The sequence below is a fragment of the Pleurodeles waltl genome, chromosome 10 (genome assembly GCF_031143425.1).
Source record: "Pleurodeles waltl isolate 20211129_DDA chromosome 10, aPleWal1.hap1.20221129, whole genome shotgun sequence".
NCBI classification, from domain to species: domain Eukaryota; kingdom Metazoa; phylum Chordata; class Amphibia; order Caudata; family Salamandridae; genus Pleurodeles; species Pleurodeles waltl.
Genome location: NC_090449.1, coordinates 281568976 through 281596083, shown reverse-complemented (window position 1 = coordinate 281596083; position 27108 = coordinate 281568976). Strand labels below are relative to the sequence as shown.

Genomic DNA, 27108 nt, shown 5'->3' with positions numbered 1-27108 from the left:
CTATGATAATAAGGTATTAGGTGGACAGGGCTTACCTGCCTTAAATGAAGTGACAAACTATGGGATCCATTCAAAGTAAAGTCATGTTGAGCCCACAAAGGGATATGGAGGAGGTATGTCTCCTATCTGAAGCAAGAGTACTTAACGAATGTACCTTGATAATTGCTTAACTAAAAAAGTACATCTATGCACCTTGATAACTGCATCAGGACTCAAAAGCAAGGTAAAACTCTTGTAGGTGTGAAAAAACTAATTAAAAGAAAAATGTGATTTATACATTGTTAGTCCTGCTAAATTACTCATGGATGCTAAAAGAAACCGTTTTGAGGACCTGAAAAGTGCCATAGAAGATTCAGTGCAGGATGGAGGGGATCAACTGAGGTTAGACGGTAACAAAGATACAATGACAACACAAGTCAGATGAGAATCAGTTTACAATATAACAGTACGTAAATATCAGCAGATTATATATACATTTATAGTACAACAGAGGGTAAGTTGTGGGAAAGGTAGGGTGAGGTTTGCCTGATGACCATTAGACCCTGAGCGTAGTGAAGCATCGCATAGGTTTCATCCTCGCAAAAGTGGTCCATGAACTAAGGACAGTCTCTAGTTGCTGGAGACTCGCTGGTCAAGGAAAGTGTGGGAAACAGCAGAAGTATGGATGTGATGGCTGCCCTTACTTGTTCAACTATACTTCGCCTGCCAGAGGGTTCTGATTTAGAAAGAAGTTTCTATTCCATTTAAGGAAGGTAAGGTGCACTCAGAGGATCATGAGAGAAATGTGGGTGTCTGAGGATATTTCTGCTGATTGATTAGATTCCATAAATAAATGATTGGCAATTGTTTCACTGATTGAGAAACATAGGTTTAGGAGGACAGCAAAAATGGTAACTTGGACATTCAAGTGCCACTGCAATGTGGGTTGATAAAATCCTCAAGGGCAACTAAGCCCCCTATATGAGGATTACCTTTATATTCAGCTGTACACTGCTCGTACTTTAGGATTTTTGATTTGTGGATAAATCTTGTGCTTCAACAGAAGCAGAATTGGAATAGGAAAATGAAGCATATCCTGAATCTACCATCTCCCGCAGAGAATGGTCAAAGTATAGCAGTTGCAGCACACATAGGAAACCTAAAAGCTGAATTATTTTTCTTTACCACGGTTGACACAGTTGATTCTCAAACAGTTCTTCAAGAAGTCTTCAAGGTTAGGCTAAGAGGCTTGTACATCTCTGTATAGAGAAGTTGTGAAGATACTGGCATAGAAATGTTTGTACACGTGACTAAACTAGAGGCTTACTAGCTCATTCAAATCTGAATGAGTCTCTCGCATGAAAGTGATAATACAGTGGGATGGTTACAGCAGGTGAGATGTGACCTGTCAACAACACTTAAGCCAACTGTACAAAATGAGTTCAGTGTCTTGATTCTCAGCTACTGTGGTACAGAAATTATGAGATCTAGCTACCATCTTTGGGGCGGACTGGACAGAAATTGGCTTTACCTGTCCATTTCATTAAGTTGTCAGTGTGAAAGACCGTCTCTAACGTCATACTAAGGGTGTTAAAAAGTAGGCAATCCTTTGTTCTATCAATGTTTTATGGGGATCTCGCCATTAAGTAAAATGTAGAGACTAGATGGAAGGTACCTATGTGCAAACAAAGCAGCTGTCGTTAAAAAGACATTGGTGAATCATATATATCCATTAATTCCACAGTGGTATACCAAGACAAAGCAGCAATGTAAGGTGTGTGGAGAGAATGCCTTCTGCAGTGTTAGAAGTGGATTTTGAAGAGGTTTGATAGAAACTGACATTAGGTTTTATTTATTTATTTTTAGAAAAAGGGGCAAAGGAAGACCTTCCAAAATGTAAAAACATACAGTGCTTTACAGTGTCTATACATTCAAATCTAATGAATCTGGGGAACAACGAAATACATTTAAAAAGGTCCAAAAGGTCAAACAAAATGTCAATCTTTTAGATACCTATATTGTTTTATTGATTTCACAAAACCATTGGACACTAACATGAAAAATACGTTCTAAAGAAAAAAAGGGAGTTGAACCAGTGAAGAGAAAAAGATAATTCACAGAATGTTACAAATGAAAGAAACATGTATCTAGAACACTGAAACACCTCATTATGAAATCAAATCTTGTTTTTCAAAAACAGAACAAAAACGAAACTACCCTACATATCTTACTTACCAAAATGTTTTCCTATCCAGTTTCCATTTAGCCCCCGGAACATTAAGCCAGTGGGCTTATAAAACAAGTGTGGACGAATGTTTCATTATGTACTTAAGAGAAAAGAATAAAACAGGTAGGCTCTCTAGAGTAAAGACAAGGGTACGACTTAGAAGGTGGAAAGATGTGAGTAAAGAATGATTTGAAAATCATTCTTAGGACAATATCAGCCCAGAGTAAGTTGTAGTCAAACACAACAGACACACATTGCAAATTACAGCGACCAAATCATCATGGGAAGTTTTCAAGTAACTTGGCATAATGTGAAAGGACAAACCCATCATATGGAAAAGACCTTTTGGGTCCTAGCCAAAATGTCTTTTCCATATGATGGGTTTGTCCTTTCACAACACGGATACTAGCCACTAGGAGAACACAATGTGGTCATTAGTCAAGGATAAGAAATGACCTCTATTAAGGTAGTTGAAGTAATGCAAAAAAAATATGACATCTGCTATCAAACAGTTGACACCTGCACTGCTCAGATGAGAACTCTTGTGCAAGACTCATAACACTTTACTTTGAAAAAATCGCTGCAACGAACATTCCCATTGTTGTACTTCTCAAAGAACAGATAGATCTCAACTAGGGATATATACAGTGCATTTCATACAAAATCTCAAACAGCACAGTCTATAATGTGAAAGTATGGATATATCTTCTCTTGTCTGTGGTGACCTGGAAGCAGTAATTTAGAGAGGTGCTGCTTACTGCCAAATTAAACATCAATATTGGGTTTTCCATCAGGTCTTCAAGTCTTTGTAATATTGTCTCATGGCTTAATTAATGAAAACGTTTTAAGCAAATAGGATTTGCTTAAACTGGCTAACATGTAACAAAAAAAGCAAAAACCAGCTTTGGTTTGGGACCACACATTAAGAATGTGACAGAGGTAGGAAAAATGGGGCACTTCAAGGAAGGCTTCCAAGGTTGTTTTGAACTTAGTACTGAAAATGACTCAGACTGGGATGGAGAATAAAAACAATACATTTTATGTAGTACCTACATACACGCTAAGAACCTAAAGCGCTGTACAAAAATGTAAAACATTAATACTGTTAACAAGAATACAACAATACTTTCACATATACATGACACATATTTTGCCTGACCTGGTGGGAATAAAGCTACAGATAAAAGTGCTAAGAAATGACATTGAGAAATGGGTTACTCAAATGAGCGAGACGTTTTCTTAGAAACAAAATTAGTATTCTTGCTTAGAAAATCAAAACAGTTTCAAACCAATATATACAAAGTGTTTACATAGCAGTAAGGAACATAACATAATTGTCCTTTACTGCTCTGCAAGTAAAATTCTGAAGTGTTTCAAAACATTTCTTAAAGTACACCTGGAGAAGTATCAGAACTCAATATGAGTGGAAATTATTACTGTACAAGTACAGATAAATTCATAGTTAGTAAACTACTGAGGTTATGTGCGATCTGGTGTTTTTGCAACAGTGCTGTCATGGGGTTTTTCCAATGGCAATAATGTTGTCTGTATGTCAGAAAATGGCCCGTAACGTTCAAAAATATCCTTTGCCCGTATGGTGAAATAATACCTGCTTCCCCCTACAAAATGTGATAAGGTGCAAGCCATTGGGAGAGGTAATGCCTTTATCTCTCCTATTTTTTTCCACTTCCACTCTGATCTGCTGCACTTTAAATCCTCCTGTTGCACATATAAGCAATAGCTATGAGCTGGACAGCATCTAGGATCAACCTCTGCACAATTCCACGACAAAGCAATGCCTCTGGGATTTTGCACTTGAGTCAGTTTTAGGTCTATCTTCTGAGGAGGAAGGCTGTCTTTCACTCCAACTCGGAGTTCCGGCTGGGTTAGCGTTGAAGGCTGAAAGCACCTTTCCATTGCCTAAAAGAACAAAAACATGTTTTACTTTTGAGTTACTTATAAAATTAGATTCCTATAAAATGAACATTCCTCACAGGTCAAATTAGTGTCATACCTCAACTAAGACCCACCTAATTTCCATATTGCACTTTTTTCACATATTCTCTTGCTTCACAAAACAGAGATGGCAATCTACAAAGTAAAATGAATGCATGGTAAACCAAAAACCCCATCAGTGTGGCAGCAGGGCAGACAGGAGCTAATGGCCCACAAACATGATGGTTGCAGTTATTTGCCACTAAAGTACTGATGCCCATTCTCCTATGGCTCTGCAAACTGGGACAAGGTCACTCTTTCTACTCTCGACTCTCAGGATAGTGGGGAAGTACGGGACAAGAGCTCAAAACCAACTGATACAGTAACAGTGTTCAGCCCAGTGGTTATCTTTAGCTGAAAATAAAGTACTTTAATAAGATAGGATTTTTGTGTAAGTAGTGATGGTGGAGCTTCTTGTGGTACTTTGGTCACTGGGTAGCGTTGCAGCACCACATGAGTGGGGCTGGATGACAATGTTGCATCTTACTCGAATGTATTGGTGCAATTCACAACAGGAACCACTCAGGGATACTGAGAGACACTGTCAGACACAGGTGACTCCAGACTTTGCTCTCACTGGCAGTCAGCTTCTTCTGGGTGTTCCGTGCTAGGAATACACTTGGTTTCTTCTCCTGGATAGTTTCTCCTCTTGAAGGAGCACACATGCTCCATCTTTCAGAAGGCAGGCAGTATTCTAGGCACTAGGCAGACCTTAAGCTCCCTCAATAAAATAGAAAAGCCCAGGTGATGCCCTCTCACCTCTGTAGAACAGGCTACCCTGCTGACAATAGCCCTGCTTACAGAGTAGTCCTTTAAGTACTCTACGAAGCACCCCTTTGTCAAAAAAGATCTTGGAACTGCAACAACGTGTGGTGGCTTGGGCCCCACTTTTACACTGACTTTCCACACAGGGGACACTGAATCCACTGAATGAGGCTTTGGAACCTGACTGGATTGGCTGACTTTCAAATGTCATTTTCTGGCTGTTTCTGGGACACAGCCTATGTGCAAAGTGACAGCTCTCGCAATGATGCTGGCTCCAAGTATTCAAAACAAGGGCAAAATGAATTATGAGATCTCTGTACCTGGCTGTAGTAAGCATTCACGGAGCAGTAATCTGAGACTGACAACAAGAGGAACACCCTGTTCAGAAGCTTCTTCACTTGTACCAACAGAAGCTGGTTTTCACACACCCCCGCCCTCCACCATCAACCGAATGCAGTGTTCAGCAGGCATTTTCTAACAACAACCTCATTGAATTTCTAAAAGTAGCCCTGTTTCCTACCTTCCTCAAAGTAATGCCTGTATAGACCCTCTTCCTGCCACAAGAATAAAGTCAATACACTTCCAAAGTCTTGTATCCTGCCTCCATCTTATGCCACCCCACACCAAGAGCCATTAAAAATGCTCCACATTGGTCCCAGTACTCAAACTTGCACTCTATATGGAGTCTTCATACCGCACGTGCTACACAACCAAAACAAGTGCTCGTCATAACTACTGATCTGCAAAACGTTGTCATCTCTGCTTTATGTAACCAACCCAGGGCATGAACGGTAATCCTATGCCAACTATGAGGGCACTCTTGGTGAGTCCCTCTAGGGTACACTACAGGTTCTGGACCTTGGTTACCATTGGCTGGTGTAGGCGTCTGTGCACACTAAGTTACAGTGGTTATGGAACCTCAGAAAAAGTCAGGATACCAGTTTCACATGCAGTCTCGCATTCAGGCAGAAGTACACACTAATTTATACCATGTAGGGGATATTCCCGTCACAACAACTACAAATACAAGTTCTTGTTGTCAGTAGTAGCTGAATGGACGTAAGCATCAATTACAGTAATAAGAATGCTGTGGGTTATTTTTCTGACACACGATTGTTAGTAGACTGACTGTTTCAAGCAGGAGAAATTTGCATTACTCTAAGGGCCAGATGTAGCGAAAAAGCAAATTGCGACTTGCAATTTGTGAGTCCGTGCGACTCGCAAATTGCAAGTCGCAATTTGCTATGCAGAATGGTGTCTCAGACACCTTCTGCAATTCGCAATGGGGTCGCAAAGACCCACCTCATTAATATTAATGAGGTGGGTCGCAGTTTGCGACCCCATTGCGAGTATGGGCACTCACGGGGATGGTGGCCTGCTGGAGACAGCAGACCACCATGTCTGTGACTGCTTTTTAATAAAGCAGTTTTGTTTTTGTTTTTTTCTATCTGCAGCCCGTTTTCCTTAAAGGAAAACGAGCTGCACTTAGAAAAAAAACCAAAACCTTTTGTTTCAGTATTTTTCAGAGCAGGCAGTGGTCCATAGGACCACTACCTGCTCTGAAAACTTTTTTTTGCTTCCATTCACAAAGGGGAAGCCGTTTGCGACTGGGTTACCATCCACTTCAAGTGGATCGTAACTGCGATTTCATTTGCGACCGCTTTCGCGGTCACAAATGAAATTGCATAGCATTGCGAGTCGCAAATAGGAAGGGAACACTCCTTCCTATTTGCGAGTCGGAAATGCATTTTGCGAGTCGTATCCGACTCGCAAAATGCATTTCTGCATACCGGAGAGGCTTTTGCGCCTCGCAAACTGCGCTTTTCGCGAGTCGCAAAACCCTTTTTACATCTGGCCCTAAGCGTCTTTCCCACACCCAAAAATGCAAAGGACTTAAAAAATAATAATCTGGCAGTTCATGCTGAAGTCTTTTTGTCTATAAACGCTACCCAGGTCAAATCTGCATTTGTTTTTTCCGCATGTTGCGGTTGTTTAGCAATTGGTGTGTAAAACGGGTAAGAAAATCAGAGTTCATCTCAGACAGATTACTATTTTTATAAAAGACTACATTCTGATTTCAGCAAGATTTATGGACCAAATCTGTTTATTATTTTCAATTCTAAACATCATATATGCATTGCATCAAAAATAATACAGTTGCCGTGGTATGAGGCATGCTCCATGTATAGTAACAATAAACATGAAAAAAAAGTTAACATTGTTTCCCTGCTACTGGCACATCATACAGCCGCCACTCGATCCCAAGCCTTGTTCCAATGTGATCTTGGTCCTCCGTATATATCTCTAATGCTCACTCACTCCCTTTCACTCAATTCAACTCGAGCACCCTCAAGTAGGCCGGACAGGTAAATTCTGTGAACTCCGTGGATAGTAGTTGTAAGAATGGTTGCCAGAGTTCCTTAAAGTCGCCACTGCGCTGCTGTGAAGCTAAAGTGAGCTTTTCCATAGCGAGAATGAACCACAACTTGTGGAGCCATGAAGTTACCGTTGGGATCTTGTCAGTCCCCCACACGGCCAACAACAGCTGCAGTGCCGCGTTCAAGGCCAAGGCCATCTGCCGTCCCTTCAGTGATCTCAGGGGGAAAGTAAGCGGGTTAGGCAGGCCCAGCAAAGTATACGCAGGAAATCTGGGGATCTGAGTATCAAACGCTGCATCAATAGTATTTGTAATATTCTCCCAGTACAGATGAAGCTTGGGGCAATGCCATAGTAAATGCAGAAGCGACCCACCGCCCCCGCAGCCCCTCCAACAAAGGCTAGACTTAGTGGGATCCCAAGCATGAATCCTTGCTGGGGTGTAGTACCAATAGGATGCCACCTGATAAGCGGTCTCTGTGCCTGCCACATTGTAGGCCGTGTGGTGAGTCCTGTAGAAAATGCCCTCCCATTCCTCATCAGAAAGCGGTCTCCAGTTCCCTCTCCCACCTCAGCTGAGTCTTAGGCGAACAGGCTTCCCCCCTCAGGAGACCGTAGACCTCTGAAATCACCCGCTTATCGCCCTTTTTCACTAAGATCCATTTTTCAAACGGCGTTAACGGCCTATCTATTAATGCTCTATTGGCTGGTAACATGGCCCAGTGCCGTATTTGGTAATACATCATCCCGTCTGCCTCCCTTAAGCCATATGCCTCCCTCATCTGGTCAAAGGAGATCACCCCCTGCTCATCGAAAAGGTAACCTACCCTTTTGCAGCCCCCTTCATACCAACGGCGTAGTGTCTCCCGTTGCAGGCCCAGGCCAAAATCAGGGTTCGCACCTAAAGGAGTCATTGGGGACGGGAATGTTGCCAAGCCCAGTCTGCTAGCTACCACATCCCATACCCTCATCGACACCTCCGTGACCGGGGACGCATACAACCCCCGCGCTCTGTGGCGGCGGCGGAGCCAGGGCTCCTTCCATATATGGGAACCCGCCACCGCTTGGTCCATGAAACACCAATGTTTCCCGGAAAACGGCCGGCTCCATTCTAATAAAAAATGCGATTGTGCTGCCTGAAAGTATCGTAGAAGGCAGGGGACCGCCAATCCTCCTTACTGCTTAGGGCGATACAACACCCGGCGTGGTAACTGACGCCTTTCCTTCCCAAATACATTTTAAAACCGCTGTTTGGAGGGCTGCTATCGTCTGTGGCGGGGGTGCCACCGGAAGTGCCTGGAACACGTACAGAACGCATGGTAAGATGGTCATCTTCACCACCGCCACCCTGCCCAGCCAAGACAGCTTAGGTCTCCCCCAGGTCTCTAGGTCGCGCTGCACCTCCCGGGTCAGTTTCGTGTAATTCAACGTCGTCGTACGAGCACCAGTGGACCGTAAGTCAATCCCCAAGTACGGGAGTTTTGAGGAAGACCATATAAAGTGAAATCGGGCCGATCCCTTTCATGTTCAACACTAATAAGTCTGCTCATGGCCTGGGACTTTAACATATTCATCCGGAAACCCGAGATCTGTCCAAATTCATCTAATATCTCCATTAGAGCAGGAAGTGAGGTCCCAGACTCCGCGAGGGTAAGAATCACATCATCCGCGTACAATGAAATGATGTGCTCATCTCCCCCAAACTTCACTCCCAAGATCTGAGGGTCATCACGAAGCCGTTGCGCCATGGGCTCAGTATAAAGCGCAAACAAGAGCGGCGACAGCGGGCACCCCTGCTGGGTCCCTCTTTGAATTGAGAACGGCAACGGGAGCGTCCCGTTGACCCGGACCGCCGCCCGAGGCGCCTGGTAGATACAACGGATCCAAGTCATGAAACCCGGGGCCAGTCCAAATCGTTCAATCACCATGAACAGATATGGCCAATGAACCCTATAGAATGCCTTTTCGGCATCAATAGAGAGAAAAAGCGCATCCCTGAGTGAGAGATCAGTTTTATCGAATAGATGGAGCAGTCTCTTAGTGTTATCACTACACTGCCTATGCGGTATAAATCCTGCTTGGTCGGGATCCACAAGGCCCGGCATGTAATAATTGAGACAGTGTGCGAGTATGCCAGTGAACAGTTTGGCATCGATAGTCAAGAGGGAAATAGGCCTGTAGGAGGCGCACTCCTCGGGATCCTTCCCTAGTTTCGGAATAACCACAATAGTGGCATCCAGCATACTGGCTGTGAGAGCCCCCGTCTGCCGAAAGGAATTGAAGCGTCGCACTAATATCGGTACAAGTTCCACACAGAAGGTCTTGTAAAAAAAGTGTGGAAAAACCATCAGGGCCAGGTGACTTCCCGACCTGCAAACGTGAAATTGCTGATATGACCTCTTCCGCCCCAATAGGTTGATCTAATGAGGTCGCCTCTCTCTTGGTCAAAGTAGTAATTGCTATACCCTCTAGAAAGGCCTCCGGAGATGCATTACCGGGATCCTCAGCCCCATATAGTCCCAGATAGAATTCCGCAAAGGCCTCTGCAATTTTGTCGCTCGTGAGCTCTTCCGCTCCAGAGGGAGAGCAAACCATTTTTATCATTGACGCAGCACACTGCGCTTGCAACCGATGTGCCAGTAGCCTCCCACATCTATTGCTCCCTATATAGTACTTATGCTTAAGGCGCACCACTGCATACTCTGCCCTGTCCAAATCCAACCACCTCAACTGCTTCCTCACTTTCTCAAGCTCTCGCCAGACTCTCAGAGCACCGGTATGTTTATGTGAACGCTCCAATACTCTCACTCTCTGTTCTAAATCCTCTCTAAGCAATCTCCTTGCTTTATTATCCCTAGCGGACAGCAACATCACCTCACCCCTCAATACAGCCTTCAATGCCTCCCACAGAATCGCCAAGCAAGTGGTCCCATCATAATTGAGGCTAAGGTAGTCTATTATTGCGCTACGAATCGCCTCTACTGTTGCACCGTTCTGAAGCATTGAGTCCCTGAATCGCCACCCCGATACGCCCACGCGCTCCATACTCATGACAACCTCAATAGTAACTGGAGCGTGATCCGACAGGGCTTGAGGCTCGATCACGGACTCCCTAACCCGGGGAAGAAACTCCTGCGAGGTCAAGAAAATGTCAAGCCTAGCGTATGTCTTGGTCGCTGCAGAGTAAAAGGAATAGTCCCGTAACGTGGGGTGCGCCCTCCTCCACACATCCTCCAGACCACACTCACTCAGCCATTGACGACCCGCCACTGTCATTGACCCCATCTGCCCATACCGGTGACCTGAGCGATCCAGCTCACCATCCATCACCAGGTTAAAATCGCCCCCCCACCAGGATAGCACCGTCCGGAGATTGTAACAGCGGGGTCAAAGCCTGTTTTAGGAAGACTTCCTGCTGGGAATTTGACGCATATATAGAAGCAATAGTGAAGGAAAAAACACCAGTCTCAATCTCATGGCTAGAAGCCTACCTTGCACCTCATGCAATTTTGTCACCACTTCCCCAGGGAATGAGCGCGCCAACAGTATCGCAACCCCTGCATGTTTCGTTGAAGCCGAAGACCAGAACTGCCTAGGGAACCACTTTGCAGTAAATATCTTTTGGGACGAGATGTGTCTCCTGCAGCAGGCATATATGACTCCCCGACCTCTCTAAGGCGGACAAGATGGCTAGCCTCTTCGTAGGATTATTAAGCCCTCGGACATTCAAGCTTGTACATTTAATAATCATACCCTATAATGAGAGAAGTATTCAAAAAGGAAGGGACCTCACAGGAAGTACACCCCCCAGGTCACAAGATGAACCACCAAGGCCTGAGACTAAACACAACAACATTCAAACAATGCGCAAAACAGGTGCTCACAACCGAGAAGTCCTCGCGCATCCAGCTTCACAAGGAAATGTGTCCACAGGGCCGTAGAACCATCCATGTTTGGTAAACCAGGTCCAACGCCCCCGCCGCCCGACCCTCTTCAGCAGCCGACAAGCCGTCAGCATTAAGGCCATCCGCAGTTCAGGTCCCTCCTACCCCCCCCCCTCTAAGCTGAAGTTCCGGCGGCCACGCTGTTCAGAACGTATTCCCGCTCCAACCTCAGCTCCGAGGCCGTAGGGCGCTGCAGTTTCCTTCTTTTCTCCTTCCGCCGCCAACGTGGGGGGCCCCCCCAACAGGCAAGGCCGCCCTCTCACTCGCATCCTGGCAGTTCTCCTCCAAGCCCAAGATCCGAAATGCTTCCGAAACGGATCTCACCTGCCAGAGCTGTTCCTCCCAATGGAAGACCAGGCGGAACGGGTGGCCCCAGGAGTAAGACACATCGTGCGCCCGCAAGTGCTCCGTAATAGGTCTAAATTCTCTCCGCCTCTGCAGGGTCCTCACAGAGAGGTCGTGGAATAATTGAAGCTCATGTCCTCTAAAAAGTACCTGCTGAAGATTGCGAGCCCGCTGTAGGATTGTTTCTTTAAGCACAAAATTGTGGAGAGAGGCTAGGATATCCGAGGAAGGGTCTCCAGGGCCACCAGCGCGGCCCACCCGATGAACTCTGTCTAGGACTATCTCCTGAGTGTCCTCCGGACCCAGCAGAGAGCGAAACAGGCTCACCACATACTCTCCAATGTCCTCCTTTTTCCGCCCCCACCGAGGCCCCTCTGATGTGGATATTTTGTCTCCTCGAACGGTTTTCCAAATCCTCGACCGCTATCTGGAGGAGGTCCTGCTGCTCTCAGAGACGGAGGACCTCCTGCTGCAGGCCCGCCACCTCTTCACCACGAGGAATTTCGTCATCTTCCAGCTGCGCCACTCGATCTCCCAGGGAGGTGACCTCTCCACGCAGCTCCTTCACCTCCTGGGATATGTCCCTAGGAAGCTCCTGGATGTCGCTCCGAAGCGAATCAAACAGGGAGGTCAAAAAGCCCTTCGTGACTGGGGAGCCCTCATCCAACTCCTTCTCCGACCGAACCTCCAGGGGTCTTGTCGCCAGTGGATCCTCAGCCATGCCCCCGATGCCATGCGGGCCCCTGTCAACATTTCTCTCACTGAGTGTTCCCGCTTGGATTTGGACGCCGCCATGGCTCGCGGGCACGGACTCGGCTTGCCGGGTCATCATCCCCCCCCCCCCCCCCCAAGTCTCTCCAAAAGCTCCGTCCGGGAGTAAATCACCAGGTGTCTCCGTGTCAAAGATTGTGCTTGGCCTTCGCACTTTGTAGCCTCCTCCTGTGAATCCTCACCTTATGTAGCCTCTGCAGCCTCCCACAGGGGCCCGCACTTGCTTGTAGACCTTGCTGGTGAGTATGGTGACCTCAGGGCAAAACGAAGGCCTCTCCTCCATTTGCCCACGCCTCCAGGTCCCTCCACAGTCCTGGAGAGACCCTATGGGGAGGGGGGGCTCCCCTCCAGCCCCCGATCAGGTCCTTCAAACGGGGCGCCTTCCACGACCAAGGCGCTTACTAAGCCTGGGGTCTAGGCCCCTTCCGTGCCCCCGGTGCCTCCAATAAAGGGCCCAGGCAGCCGCCGAAGAGAGGCACCGTCTCGCGGCCCGGGGCGCAGTTTCGGGTCCAGCCACTCCTCGCTCCCCAGGAGCAGCGTTGCACGCCGCTCTGCCCCGGCGCTTCAGAGGGGGGCCTCAGGACGTCCCCCTGCAAGGCCAGTCATCGGTATTCCCGGCCAGGGCGGCGGAGCTCGGACAGGCACCTCCTATCGCGCCGCCATCTTGGCCACCTCCTTCAGCAAGATTTAAACTGGGTAGCTTACAAAGTTAATCAACCGAAAAGTTACTGAATTCTCAAAATAGCAATATATACTCTGGGATAGAGATTAAATGACGACAATATTTGCATCTGTAATTTTAGCTGTGAAAACTATTCTGCAAGAGAAATAGATCTGTAATGTACACCAGAAATCTGCAGAGACATAGGTATACGTACACATAGCTTGTCTGGAACACATATCTCTGGCCACGCCTTGAGCAATCTCAACAATTTTACTAAACCTGCAAGTCTGCATTGAGAATGCATGGAATATACCTTTTTAAGAATAACTACCACACTTGATCGAAGTAGACAACCAGCCTAACTGTCAATCGAGCCTATAAAAGCATTTCATGAAGACAGTCATTTCCGAGGATCTTTCTTATTTACAGCAGATGTATTTTCTCATACTTAAGTTCTGTTGCATCTGACCTCTACTGACTTTCCTTTAATTATGTTGTATTACACAAGTTATCTGGTGTTGGGACGAGAATGCACTTGCAATCTGTAGAGTCAGTAATTCTGCCTTGAGTGCCCAATGCAAGTATCTAGTATCATTAATTTTGATTTTGGCCCAGTCTATCACTATTCCAGTACGTGCTTGAAGTGCTCTGGCTCTCCTCTGCCATGAGACAGATCCTGGATTTGGAGGGGCACAAAGTGTGCTCTCATTGGTCAGATAGTGGTCTACTTTACTGGTCATGGTATCAGTAGATCGAGCAGCGGTTTGTGAATCTGTAATTGTGACCACACTTTTATTTTCATCACAGAAGTGGCCTACTTGGCCATTCTGATAATTTCCACTGGTACATGCTAGCCCAAGTCCCTGAGCTAACAATCTGTGCATGTTTATTTGTGTGAGCAAGTGTGTGACATGCATGGTGTACACAACAAGTGCATTAGTGAACCAGGGTAATGGAGACCTGTGTGTTCTATTTCGGAAGCTCCTGTCCTGTTCATATACACAAGATGGAGGTTGGGTTGCTTTCAAAGGCAGCAGAAGTGTATTGTTGGCAGTCCTGAAGCTGGTGGGAAGAGATTTAGACAGAAGTTGGGAAAAGAGGAGACCAGGTTCTCTTTAGAAATTTGATTATGTCCTTTTGTTGCAGGAGCACTTCTATTTGGTGGGAGGTGGAGGATTGGACTGCCTTCTCTGTTAAGAGTTTGAAGGACCCTTTAGGTGAGGCCAGACTTTTGTCTCTCTTGCTGGTCACTGTTAATTGTAGTTGTTGATCACAAGTTGCAGAATGCCCTCAACTCTTGATGCTTCATCCTGGATACAACCCTGTTGTGAGGAGAATCACTCTATAGAAAGGCTGAGGCCGGAAGACAGCCTAAGAAAGGAAACATGAATGAAAGAACTGTTGCATTTCAATTCTGAAAGGGATGACAGAGAAAAAACATTACAAGTATGCTTAGTTTGTATAAATGTGGGGGCTACTAACCCACTATTGTTCCAGTTGTAAGGTCTATTTGACCAAGGAAGGGAGTGCTCAGAGTACCCAGAGGACTACTGTGCAACAAGAGATGTTGTCTGCTGGACGGTCAATTTCTCAAACTTAACAGGATATCACCTGGAGTCTGACCTGGAAGGAAGAGCATCCGCCCTGCCCTGAAGCAACTGAAAGCTGATTTGCCTAGGAAGAAGAGGGAATTATCGAGCCAATTCTGTAGGAGGTGGTGAATACCAGGTGAGCAAGAAACTGCTGACAAAAGATCTGGGTGCGTGCTGAAGAAGCTTGTAAGGAGCAACTGGTGTGCTCCTGACTGAAAGAATTGTGCTGTGGCAGTGTCCTGAAGTGTGCCTGAGCTGACTGCGCCGATTTAATTGTGAAAATTGATGCATTGAAATTGGACCCACCCTGTGGCTTGAAAAGTCCCAATGATGGCCTACAACGTTTAACCACACTCCTGGAGACTCTAAGACTGGAGCCAGAAGGCCGCTGGGCTCACAGCCAATATGTGTCTGGCAGATGGAGAAGAGACCAGACACATGCTGCGAGTTCGATTCTGGCCTGGGTTGGACTAAAGGATTCACACTTCCGAGACGGACATTGGGACTAGAAACTATAAAACTGAGGACACAAATTCAGAAAGCAAGATTGGAAGCACTGCTTCTGTGCCTGAAACCTCCCACACTAAGCTTATACAGAGTTATGGGGTTAGGGCTGGTGGTGGTTGGGGGTGAGAAGAGCTAGATGCCTGTGACTGCTTGCAAAAGGTATGTGTGAGAATCAAGTGGCATGGAGGGTTGCACTTGGCCGTGTTTGCAGAACAAGGCTATGTCCTGCTCTGTGGCACTTAATGGAGTCTGACATCTGATATTCTTTATTTACATTTAAGTGTGTCTCCTTGAACTCCTTCTCCCTCAGTTGTCCTCAGAGTCCTTTCCCATTATGTTCTCTGACGGAATAGTGAAGGGACATATTCTATGAAGTGAACTTGTACAAAATATTCGAGATAGTATCTAGCCACTTGCAAGACATTTTCACTTCACTTGTTCTTTTCTGACTAGGGCAGATGTTTACAGCACTACATGGAATTGGGGCATTTTATTTTTAGTCATAGGACTGGTATGCAGAATTTCTCTATGACGGCGGGGAAGCAGGTTGGTGGCATGTGAAATTTGAACAGAGTTTACCACCGGGTGCTATTTTGCGGAGAACTGTTGAAGGGAACTGCGTACATTTTGCAGTTGCTTTATATATTCAAAGGCTCTTAGTAGCTACCTGTAAATGCCATGGTTCAGTGGACAGATGCTGGAATTTTTCGAATTTTCTATTCATTTTTTATTGTGTAGAAAGCGCACAAACACCCTTAGGGTTTGCAGTACAGCCAAATGAGCAGAACATAATAGGCAGCAAAAAACATTTGTAATTACTTCTTAAAAGTAAGAAGACAACTTCACATGGAGGTCCTAAGGAAGAGCTCCAGGTCAGTGCTGCAAGTGTGGAGAATTAAATATCTTCTTTTCCTGGCACTTCCATGACAGAATGCACAAAAGATTCAACAAGAGAAATGCAATGTGTGGGAGAAGGAATACAGAAAGATGGGTGAAAGATGCACCACAAACTGCACAGTGAAATATGCAGACAACTTTTAAGGCACTGTTTTGCTCTACATGGAACCAAAGGAGGTCAAGTAGATGCTGGAAATTATCTCAAACTTGAGTACAACTATGTTTAGACAAGTCGGAGCTTGTTCGGAATATTGCTAAGGTAACACTGAATTGCTGCAGTCAAGCCTAGCACAATGTATCCCTCCATTAGGGACAGACTGAAGAATCAGCAGGATATATTTTAAATTTTTCTTAAAACAAATGGACAATGGGAAATGTAAATTATCTTTAACAAAGTTTTGAACAGTTTTTATTTTTTTTATTTTTTTTTAATGACATGTTGCATCTCAAACAACCTTACTTCGTCCAAATCAGCTCAGGTCTACCTTTGGCCCTGTGCATTAGGCTGTGATTGTTGAACCTAGCCATTGGCCACGCCCTGCGGTAAGTCAACACCGCTCCTCCCTCAAGAACAGAAGAAGATGGGCTTTGGCCACGCATGCGTCCTGTGCTCACTGTTCAACTGGAACCAAACTGCATCAATGGAAACGCCCCAACTAGGGTGAAACCAGTCTTACGTTTTTTGCTTTACAGTTGAGCGAGTACTTGGCAATTTCTACTGGACTGTTCCTACGGGAGCAGGACCAACACTGATTAGCAAATGGCTGGATCTAATTGGAGGTGGCATAGTGTGTAAAAAAAGAAACATGGCCTAGGATGCAGCTCAGAGTAATTACAGTGGTTGAGAATAATTAAAGCATTCCGCACAGTTTACTTTAGAGTGATTGAAATGCCCAGATTGGGTCCTGTGCTCAATGTGCTACTGGAACCAAGATGCACCCGACTGAAGAGCCCAAACTAAGGCAAAACCGATGTCAAATTTCTTGTGTTCCAATTCAGAGAGGACTCTGGCCTGGCAGTTCAGGAGGGACTGTCCCTTTTGGAGCAGGACCAAGACTGATTTGTGTACGCTGGGTGTAAGGTGAGGTGGCTTGTGTTCCCCTGAGTAATTTCCTGTGGCCAAGATTCATTCAAGTATTCTACCTATCACTTAGCGCAGTTAACTGACAGCACTCTGTGGGGGGCCCAGCCCTCACTGATAACGATGAGACCATTCAGGGACCCCTGCATCAGAACAGAAGACTCCATGCCACGGACTAGATAACCCATCCTTTTAGACTTTTGATCATTGCTCCCTGGACATATTGAGGACAGACAGCACTTTTTGGACCTAATCGTGCCAAATGCCCGTCTCCCTTCCCTTCTACCTCCACCCCACCCACCTCCCTTTGTCCTCTCCAAGCCTCAACCTCCCACTTAACACTCTCTATTTTGTCTTAGATATAGCTCTGAACTAATTTATCCTACCACAGAACCCACTGATAAAAATGGAGCAAATTACTGCACTTTTGACTCTCAAAGGCTCTGCCGGCTTCATGTGCGCTCGAGAACAAGAATGCCGGCTCCAATAAAGACAATTTAAAAAAAAAAACTGCACCTAAAATATTTTTGTGACCCTTCTGATGAATTCTAATATTCTCCCTGCTTTCACAAAGGAACTTATTATGCCTCCTGTCAGGCCCAGAGATGTATTTTGTAGCCCTCATTCCCACACCAATACACTATGTAATACTGATTACATGTTTATGTGGGACAGAGTATTTTTCCAGCATGTCAATATCTGGATTTCAAGAAGGCAAATAAAAATTAAATTGAAGGCTTTCAACAACAAACCACACGTCAAAAATTCAAATCAGATTGATGGAAACTGATTTTGCAATTGCAGTTCCGGCTGTCTGGACAACTATTTTTTAGCCACATTGAATCCAATCTGACCTCTGGGTGTTAGGCTTGTTTACAAAAATAGCTGAAGAACAAGTTACTTATCTTCAGTAATGCCTTATCTTGTAGAGACTATCTAGCTGTAGATCCCTTACCATAGAATTATCCTCAAGCATCAGACTGGATCTGGACATTTTTCGTGAGTAATACACCCCTGTGCAGTAGGGTGCGTTGTTCAATTCCACATGGTTTCATCGGCGTCTCCCGTGCTGGACATGATGTGAGCAGAAGTCAGTTTTTGACTTCTTTACACACCAGGAACGCGAAGCCTCAAAGAACACTGCTGGTGTGAAAAACTTGGGCCCTGAAAGGATAACAGCACTATCCCTAGAAATCCAGTTGCAGAGCGGGGAGAATGGGTGGGTCAGTAAGGAATCTGAAGCTAGATAATCTCTCTACCAGATAAAGCGTTACCGAAGGTAAACAACTTGTTCATCTGATAGAGACTTCTAGTTGTAGATTTCTTACCTTAGAATAGATACCCAAGCAATACCATCCCTGGAGGTGGGTCTGCAGACCAATTCCACATGTGGAAGTCCTGCAGGACTGAACGGACAAAATACTAATCTTGATGGACCAGACTGCCCAGGAAGTAGTGGTTTGTGAACATGTGCGAGGAGGCCCATGTTTCTGGCTGGCAGATGTCCAGGGCCGGAACTCCACATTCTAACACAGTGGTCGCAGATTTAGCTGTGGTTGAGAGTGCTCAAACCCTCAGGTGGTTGCTTCTTAAACAACGTGTAGCAGACCTTGATACAGAGCACGAACCATCAGGTGATGGTCCACTTCTCCACGGCCCGTCCTTTCTTTGCTACGGCAGACCCAACAAACAGCTGGTCGTCCACCCAGAACTCTCATGTGCGGTCAAGGGAGAAAGAACGCGCTCATTTTGGGTGCAGATGATGAAGCGGCTCCTCTTTCGAGGGATGTGGTGGAGCATAGAGGATATGCAGAGTGGATGATTGGCTTATATGGAATGGAGTGACCATTTTCGGTAGAACGGAAGATCTAGTACGAAGCACCAGCTTGTCAAGGTAGATGTTCAAGTAGGGAGGTTTGGATGACAAAGCCTAAAGCTCACTGAACCTACAGGCAAGTATTATAGCCACAAGAAAGGCCATCTTGATGGTAAGGAGCCCGAGTGGACAAAGACTCAAAGGGAGAGTGCACATAAGAAATTTTAGATAACCTATTTACAACAGGGGATTTGAAGAGTGATGGCTGGTTAGGCAACCGCAAGAAAACAGAAATAGCTCAGAGATAGCCCTTTAGAGTTGCCAGAGCAGAGCCCTGCTGGGCAAAAGAAAGGCTGAAAAGGAGAGTCTGAGAAAGGGGGGCAGAAAGGGGGTGAACATGTCTTTCTGTACACCATGCCACAACTTTTCCCCAATGGCAGGCATATCGTGTCTTGGTGCAGGGAAGCCTGGCTGCCAAGATAACATCACAAACTTCGAGAAGAAGGTTGAAAGCTGGCAATTGCTGCTGACATTGCAACAGAAGAGACGCCCAGAGGGACAGCCCAATTGGAGGCAGTGGCAGCCGGCAGCTTTAGGAGGGAGGGGGCGGGCGGGGCACACACACATTCTTTCACACACAGACACACACGCACATCCATTAACAACACTTATACCATTCAAACATGCACGAAACATTCATATTAAAATATCGCACACACTCATTCTTTCACACACATGCACGCATATCCATTAACTACACTCGTAACTCTCAACATGCATGTGCACACCAAACATTCAAGTTAAAACATCACACACATACACACACACTTACCTTCAGCCTCCAGGTCCCAGGAGGGCTGGGACTGCTGCCTTCCCTCATTGGCTAACCTGAGGTCCTGAGCAGCAGTCCCAGCCTCGTCACAGAGTGGGATGGGGTCAGTCAGACTGTCACTGATTGACCCTCGCCCTGGGCACTTCAGGGCTTAAACCAGAAGCACCCAGGGCGGGTGTCAATGGGTGACGCTTTCCTCATCACCCAGGGGAGGGCCTCAAGGCACCTTTGCTGAGCAGAGGATGTCACGCCATAGGAGCTGTGACCTCCTCAGCCCAGCAAAGTTCAGCTCAGGCAGCCAGGAGTCTATGCAAATCGCGGATGTCTGCTCCTGGCTGCCTGACCGGAACATGAAGAGTGTCTGTCAGGCTGACCTTTGTTCAGCCTGACAGACACTCTTCATAAGGGGCAAAAGGTGGTGGTGGGGGGGGGGTATAGCCCCTCCACCCTAAATGACGGGCCGCCACTGATTGGAGAACCGATGGCCATGCTAAACAGCTTGGAATACAACTCGGTGCTCAGTCCGGAGCCACAAGGATGATTTAGGCCTGGCCGTTCCTGATCTTCTTGAACTCTGGGCAAGAGTGGTATCGATGGAAAGTCGTACAGGAGGCCACACTGCACCTGAAAGCAAATCCAAGCAAGATGCTTTGGAAACTCCTGCACGTTGAGCTGCTGAATTGCATGATCTTGGCAGTGGCAAACAGATCTAACTAAGGCTTTCCCCACTGCTGAAAGAGACCTTCTACCACCTAGTGATGCCAGTTGTGGATCCGCGAGGCATCTTCAGGTGAGTTTGTCTGCGCCGACTATTAGAGAGCTTGACAGATGTTGAACCACCAGGGATATGCCTTGATGTTTTAGCCATGCCCAGAAATGCAGAGTCTCTTGTCAAAGGATACACAAACCCACCTTGCCCTGTTTGTTGCAGTACTACATGGCGCTGGTATTGTCCATGAGCACCTGCACTAGCCTTCCCTTGATGGAGGGCAGAAAGGCTTGAAACGTCAGCCAGACCGTTCAGAGCTCCAACAGGTTGATGTAGAGTCCAGACTCAGTTAAGGCCAAACTGGAGTACAGTGAACTGAAAGTGCTCTTGGCCCACCGTGAACCACAGGTAATGCCTTTGTGCAGGCAGCACAGGAATATGAAAGTGTGTGTCATGCAAGTACAACACTACCATTCAGTCTTCCGAGTCTAATGAAAGGCAGGACTTGAGCTGGCGTGAGCATTTTGAACTTCTCCTCCTTGAGGAAGCAATTGAAAGGGTGTAGGTCTAGGATAGGAAAAAGCCCTCCGTCCTTTTTAGGCATCAAAAAAGTAGCAGAAATAGCAACCACAATCTACTTCTGGGGTCGGTACCCTCTCTATGGCTCCCTAGAGCGAAGAGAACCATCATTTCCTGGCAGAGAACGGTTTGGTAAACCTGTCCCCCTGTCCCCAATGCCACCATCTTGCAACAGGCTAAGTGGCACCTTCAGACGATCTGCAGAACTCATTGGTCCGATGTTACAGACCGCCAGTGTCTATAAGTAATGGTGAATCCTGCAATCCACCGAGTACTCAAGACGCAAGAAAGCAGATTAGAAGGGTTTGGAGTGACTGGACCAGTGGCTGCCCAAACCACAGAGGATCTGGGAGCCATGTCCTCAGCCACGCAGAGGTTGGGAAGTGGTTTCAGTGGCTGGGGAGCTAAGGGGGTGGGTTATAGAAGTGGTTGGAAGTCCCCTCCATGGTCATGAAAGGAGTGAAAAGGCAGATGGGGGTGACAAGGGGCCATGGAAAGGCCCAAGGTCTTGGCCATAGCAGTACTGTCCTTAAAGCCCTCCAATGCTGAATCAGCCTTGTTTCCGAAGAGAAGGGAGCCATCAAACAACAGCCAACATTTGGACATCCCCAGAAAAGCCAGTTGCCCTCAACCAAGCGTAGTGTCATAAGGCCACTGTTGAAACCGCTCTGACCAGTGAGTTGCTTGTGTCTAGTCCATAACAAATTGTGAACTTCGCTGCGGCCCTCAACTCGGCAACAGTCTGCAAGTGTATGGCCCTAGCTTCCTCCAGACCTTACACTCCAGTCAGATCGGAACTTGGCAGCACATGCGCAACCGTATCCCACAGAGCATGAGAGTAGTGGTCTAAAAGGAATGCAGTGTTCACGGACTTTTGCAGTTGGGGATTCGCCAGGATTTACATGAATGGTGGGAGCTTCGACCACCAAGTTCTACGGGGTGGTATGTTGAAAGAAGTCTGCGTCCCCTGAAGTGGGGTTGTGGTGATGGGCAATCTCCCTGTTCACAGGAGCCTCTGTGCGAAGGTTGGATGAAGTCCCAAGCAAGGATATCAGTAAGTGCCTCATTAAGAGGAAGAAGCAGTTATGATGGGGACACACCTGGCTGAAGCACTTCTGTCAAGACATTTGTCTTGATTGCCACAGAGGGCAAGCGGAGGTCCAGGACCTCAGCCACCCGTTTAACCACCATTGCGAAGGGGGCGCCCTCCTCCACAGCCACAGTAGGTGGAGGAAGCATGCCATTATCTGGAGACGTGTCCCATCCACTGGCCTCACCCAGATCCTCATACCATTCCGAAGTGTTAAAAGGCTGGTATTCCTCAGGTTCCAGTGACCCCTTCCATTTCTCTTCGAGTCTAAGCCCATAGGAACAGGGCTCTGGCCTGAAAGGCATGCCTCCAGTTGGACCCAGAGTCGGCGTGAGAACACCCTTCTGGCTCCCTGTCTGACTCAAGGATAAGAAAGGGGACAGTGCCGTCAGGAGCGCTGACATCAGGACCGGCGCCTGAGAGGGTCGAAATGGCATGACTGGTGCTGATGCAGATCCATCTGTGGATCCCTTGAGACAGACTGGTGCGGGGGTGTAGCCGCCAGCATGGATCCAGTAAGTGCTCCCTCCAGAACCTGCACGGCCCAAAGGCATGCCAGAAGGAACAGGGCGTCCGAATGAGAGGCATATGGCCTCACAGAACTGTGAGCTTGGTGGGGTTCACTCCAGGTTCTGGAAACTCGGGGAGGCACAGAGACGGCCAAGCGCCATCGCTGCTGCAAAGCCAGGCCTTGAATGTGCACATCCTCTCGTCAGCCGACAGATGTGGTGCAGTTGAGGATCTCTTCGATGACTTCTTTGGGTCATGTGACTTACCAGAGTGACCAGACGACTACAAGTGTGATGAGGATTGCGGAATCCATGAATGCTCCAGAGACCTTCCTCTCAACCAGGATCTTGATTGTTGCAGTGTTGCATGTCCAGCCACAAGGAGCTTCAGGGATCACTCCCTCTAAGCCTTCGAATTCATGATGCAGCAACTGGCGCATGCCTTTGGGTTGTGGTACTTGTCGTGCTTGAAGCAGTAGAGGCATATAAAGGTGTGGGTCTGTCACAGACATCGATCAGTGACAGGTGCTGCAGGACTTGAAGCTGTCCTCTGATAACATCCCTGCCACACCAGGAGGAAAAACTTTAAAAAGACTAACACAGAAGTAAAAAAAAATGTGTTCAGAAAATGACTAAGGGGTAGCTCTTCTCCGGAACTGTGCTGAGTGGCGCAGGAAGAAAATAACTGACATCAGCACAATGTGGAGGCACCTATATAGCCACCACGCATGTCATTTCCAGGGTGGACAAAGCTATGCGAGGCCGAATTACGCCACCTACTGGTACACAGGTGTAATGCTAACAGGAAATTGACGGATGCAGTCTGACGCCTGGTGATAATTTTAAGGTAAGGAACATGCTGCTATAAGTCTCAACAGATAGAGTTTACACAAAACTACAAAAGGATTACAAATGATACTGGGAAGCTTCACTTATTCCCAGTTTGGTAAGAATCTACCTAGTTTTGTTTTTGTCAAAGAAGTATGCTGAAATAAGAGTCTTAGGCAGATGAGGAACCTAACGTTTAGTCTATCGGCTGTTGATAGAGCAGCACAACCTAACTAGGCTTCACTATGTAAAACAGAATCCAGACAATGTTCAATAAATGTATGCAAGGGCAACAATGTGACCATCTGACAGGTATCAAGCACAGTAACCCCTCAAACCTGCACTTAGGCACCAGCTTTACCTTGTGGAATGGATTCCAAAACATCCCTAAGCAAAACATAACACCATCAGAAATTGTTTACTTGTCCTGCCAGTTCCTGAGAAATTCAGAAGATCGTATCCTCCTCAAAACAATCTACAAAAATAGTTCAGGTTATTGTGGCGTCAAGTCTATATAGTCTCTTGTCTGACTTAGAAGCGTGTGGAGTAGAAAAGAAAGAGGGGAACACTACTTTTTGTACAAAAAGAAATTATGAAACAACTTTTGGCAAACAGAAGACCTCAAGTTGTAGAAAGCAGCTTAATGCACAGTGATTTTAACACCCACACTCTGCAAGTAGAAACTGCAGTGAGTAAGACAGTTTTCAATGTCATTACCTTTCATGAGCAGAAACAGTCTTAAAAAGAGCTATCTTCTGAAAGGTTAGTGGTTTAATTAAGTTACAAAACACTTCATGATTAAACTTGTTTTGAGTCCTCTTAAAAGAAGAGGACAACTGGCCTCTGAAAAAGAAGCTCCAAATATGGATGACAAATACCCTATCACAGTGTCTGCATTAATCCCTTCACAAGCCAGGGATTGATAAAAATCCAGAACAAAAACTATAATTTATTGAAGCATGATCCACAAAGCCAGGGGCACCATTTAGGCAAGTTCTTCTACCTGTACAAATGGATTCACATGGAAGCAGAAAATCTTGCTACATGAACAACACCCACACATCCTCAGGTTAGGACTATTATTTTAGGAACAGATCCACCCCTCTCATTCTCCATGCCAGAAAGTGGTGTATTCACCTGTCAGGGTGAAGAACTCTTTAATTTTCTTCAAGAGGTGAGCCTCCTGCAAGCATAGCATCACAACAGGCCAAAGGCTAATTTCCAGAATCAGTGATCCAAGGAAATCAACATGAAGTGAAGTACTTCCTTCAATGAACACTAATCTTATCAATGACAACTAGAATGAGAGAAAATGGGCACAGAGTGAAAAGCACACTTGCAAACTAACCTGTTCCCCTTCAAGGCTCTCAAAAGGAGTTACCAGGAGCAGACAAGAGAATATTTGCAACTGCAGCTGTCATTGGTAGGAAAAAAAAGGAACATGTTACCTACCATGGAAGTATCCGTTTGTGGCATGTAGTGCTGTAGATTCACATGAGTTGCATACCCCTGCCATCTAGTGTTTGGCTTGGACATGTGCAACTTGTTTTTTTGAAGAAGTCTGTTGAGGTATAGTGATAACTCCTATGACTGGTAATACACATGAGGATTGGCTCCACTGTTTGACTGTTTGACACACGATGGGTGAGGATAAAGACAGAGCATAGACGAGAAGGAGATGGCCATGCAAAGAGAAAAAGAAATCTGCAACAAGACGTTTCCGGGAAGGAGTGTGGGCGCAATTCAATCTACAGCACCGTATACCATAAATACATGCTTACAGGATAAGTAACATTCAGTTTGTGGCATGTGTAGCTGTTGATACACATGCCCTGTGTATACTATAAAGCAATTCTCCCCGTAATCGAAGGGTGTTGCAGAAAACTGAAAAAGTGCATGTTAGACAGCCTGGCCAACCTTTGCTTGTTGGTGTGCTAAGACAGCCACACAGTAGTACTTTGTGAATGTGTGTGAGTGGACCAAATAGCTGCTTTACATATTTCACCTATGGGATGTTGGCAAGGAAGGTCATCAAGACCCCCTATTTGCGGCAGAGTGGGGCAGAGTTGGGACAGGCAACTGCCCTTTCCCTCTAACATTTCAAGTTTGAATACACTTGACAATCTATCTGGCTGTGCCAGCCTGGGCACATTGTCGATGTGCAACCAGTGAAAGGGAGGTCGTAGAAGATTTTACACCTTGGTCTGCCTCCCGGTCCTGCTGCTCTTTTGTCCCCAACTTTGATTGGGAGCTCAGTTCAAGGCTGAACTGGTGGAGGGTCTGGCCTCCAGCTCCTCCTCAATGTCCATTCCCCAAATATGTCCAGGGTGTCATCTTACAGAAGGGCGATCCATTCTGTGTCAATTGAGGTGCCAATCCAGTTGATACCATAAAGATACTTTTGGAGATGAAAGTGAGGCAGGCATGGTAATGGTCGGTCCAAGGATACTTGGAGTCTCTCTGTGGGTAGTATTGAAAAAGTCCTTTCCATCACAGAATAGTCATCCTTGAAGAGAAAAAAAAAAAAAAAAAAAAAAAAAAAAAAACACAAAAAACGGGAGACAGAAAGCTACATGAAGGGCAGGCACCTGTAGAGGGGCAGCAAGTGGAATCCCAATTGCCCAGTCTGACGGACTTTTGATGTTGAGTTTCCATGGCAAAGGAAAGTAGATAGTCTGAAGGGATCAGACGAACCCCCCAAGGCGACAATCTAGCACTCGATCCGTAACGCGCATGAACCAGACAGTGGAAATAAACAAACACTGGAGTTGATGCCCATGCGCATTACCAGTCATTGGAGGTGTCACTATACCTCGTGACTCGAAAGACTTGTTCAAAGAAAAACAAGTTGCACACATTTGAGCCAAGCCTGAATTATTTTTCCAAACTAGTATAGCATACAATATTGAGACCCTGTAATTCAGAGACCAAAACTACAGATTCATGGCTATTTGTGCTCACAACTCACATCATCTTTTGTTCACGCATGTACCTTGCTGCAGCACTTCCCCCTATATGCCGGAAGTTAATGATGCGTGGAGGGAAATTAAGGCAACAAGCTAGTCAAATGGCTCTAAACTCCAGGACATTAATGTGATTTTCAAACTCTCTCACTTCAAAATCTAGTTAAGCAAAACTGACCAGATGACTGTCCCAAACAAAGAAGAAGGCATTCATAGCAAAATTAACTGAGGCTAATTTAGAATATTTGTCGCAAAAGGTGATTTTTGGGAGAATTGCTCTAATGAAGATGTTACCTCAATATCAGAGTACTATAAATGTCCCCATAGTGTTTGTATCACGGAGCTCACAGATTCAATTACATTTCATCAGTCTCTCATTTGGCCTTAGGAATCAGTAAGATCCAAGACAACACCATCAGGCTCCACATGCGTAACCTGTAAATCTGCCCAAGAAAGAAGAGTCTCTCTGAACCACAGACTAGGTCTAATCTTACCTCAGTCTGGAAAGCCTACTTCTGACCAGTACTGGGCAAACATTCAATGTAATGCAGTTTTGAAGGTTCCTTACTTGCTGCAAACTTCTTGTGTTAATCTACACATTGTTTGAACCCTGGGCTCGAGATTAAAGCTCTGTAAGCT

At 46.1% G+C, this 27108-nt stretch overlaps 1 protein-coding gene across 2 annotated transcripts in view; it reads right to left on the bottom strand.

Moving 5' to 3' along the window:
- Positions 1-3222: 3222 nt before the first annotated feature.
- ATF7IP2 (activating transcription factor 7 interacting protein 2) overlaps positions 3223-27108 on the bottom strand; it is a 239021-nt gene continuing 215135 nt past the window's right edge. Inside the window, exon 11 of one of the 2 annotated variants that reach the window (XM_069210411.1) lies at positions 3223-4126. In XM_069210411.1, the coding sequence (XP_069066512.1) occupies positions 3686-4126 (441 nt within the window). In that variant the 3' untranslated portion in view covers positions 3223-3685. The remainder of the gene's footprint in view (positions 4127-27108) is intronic. The other variant, XM_069210412.1, reaches the window with a different exon arrangement.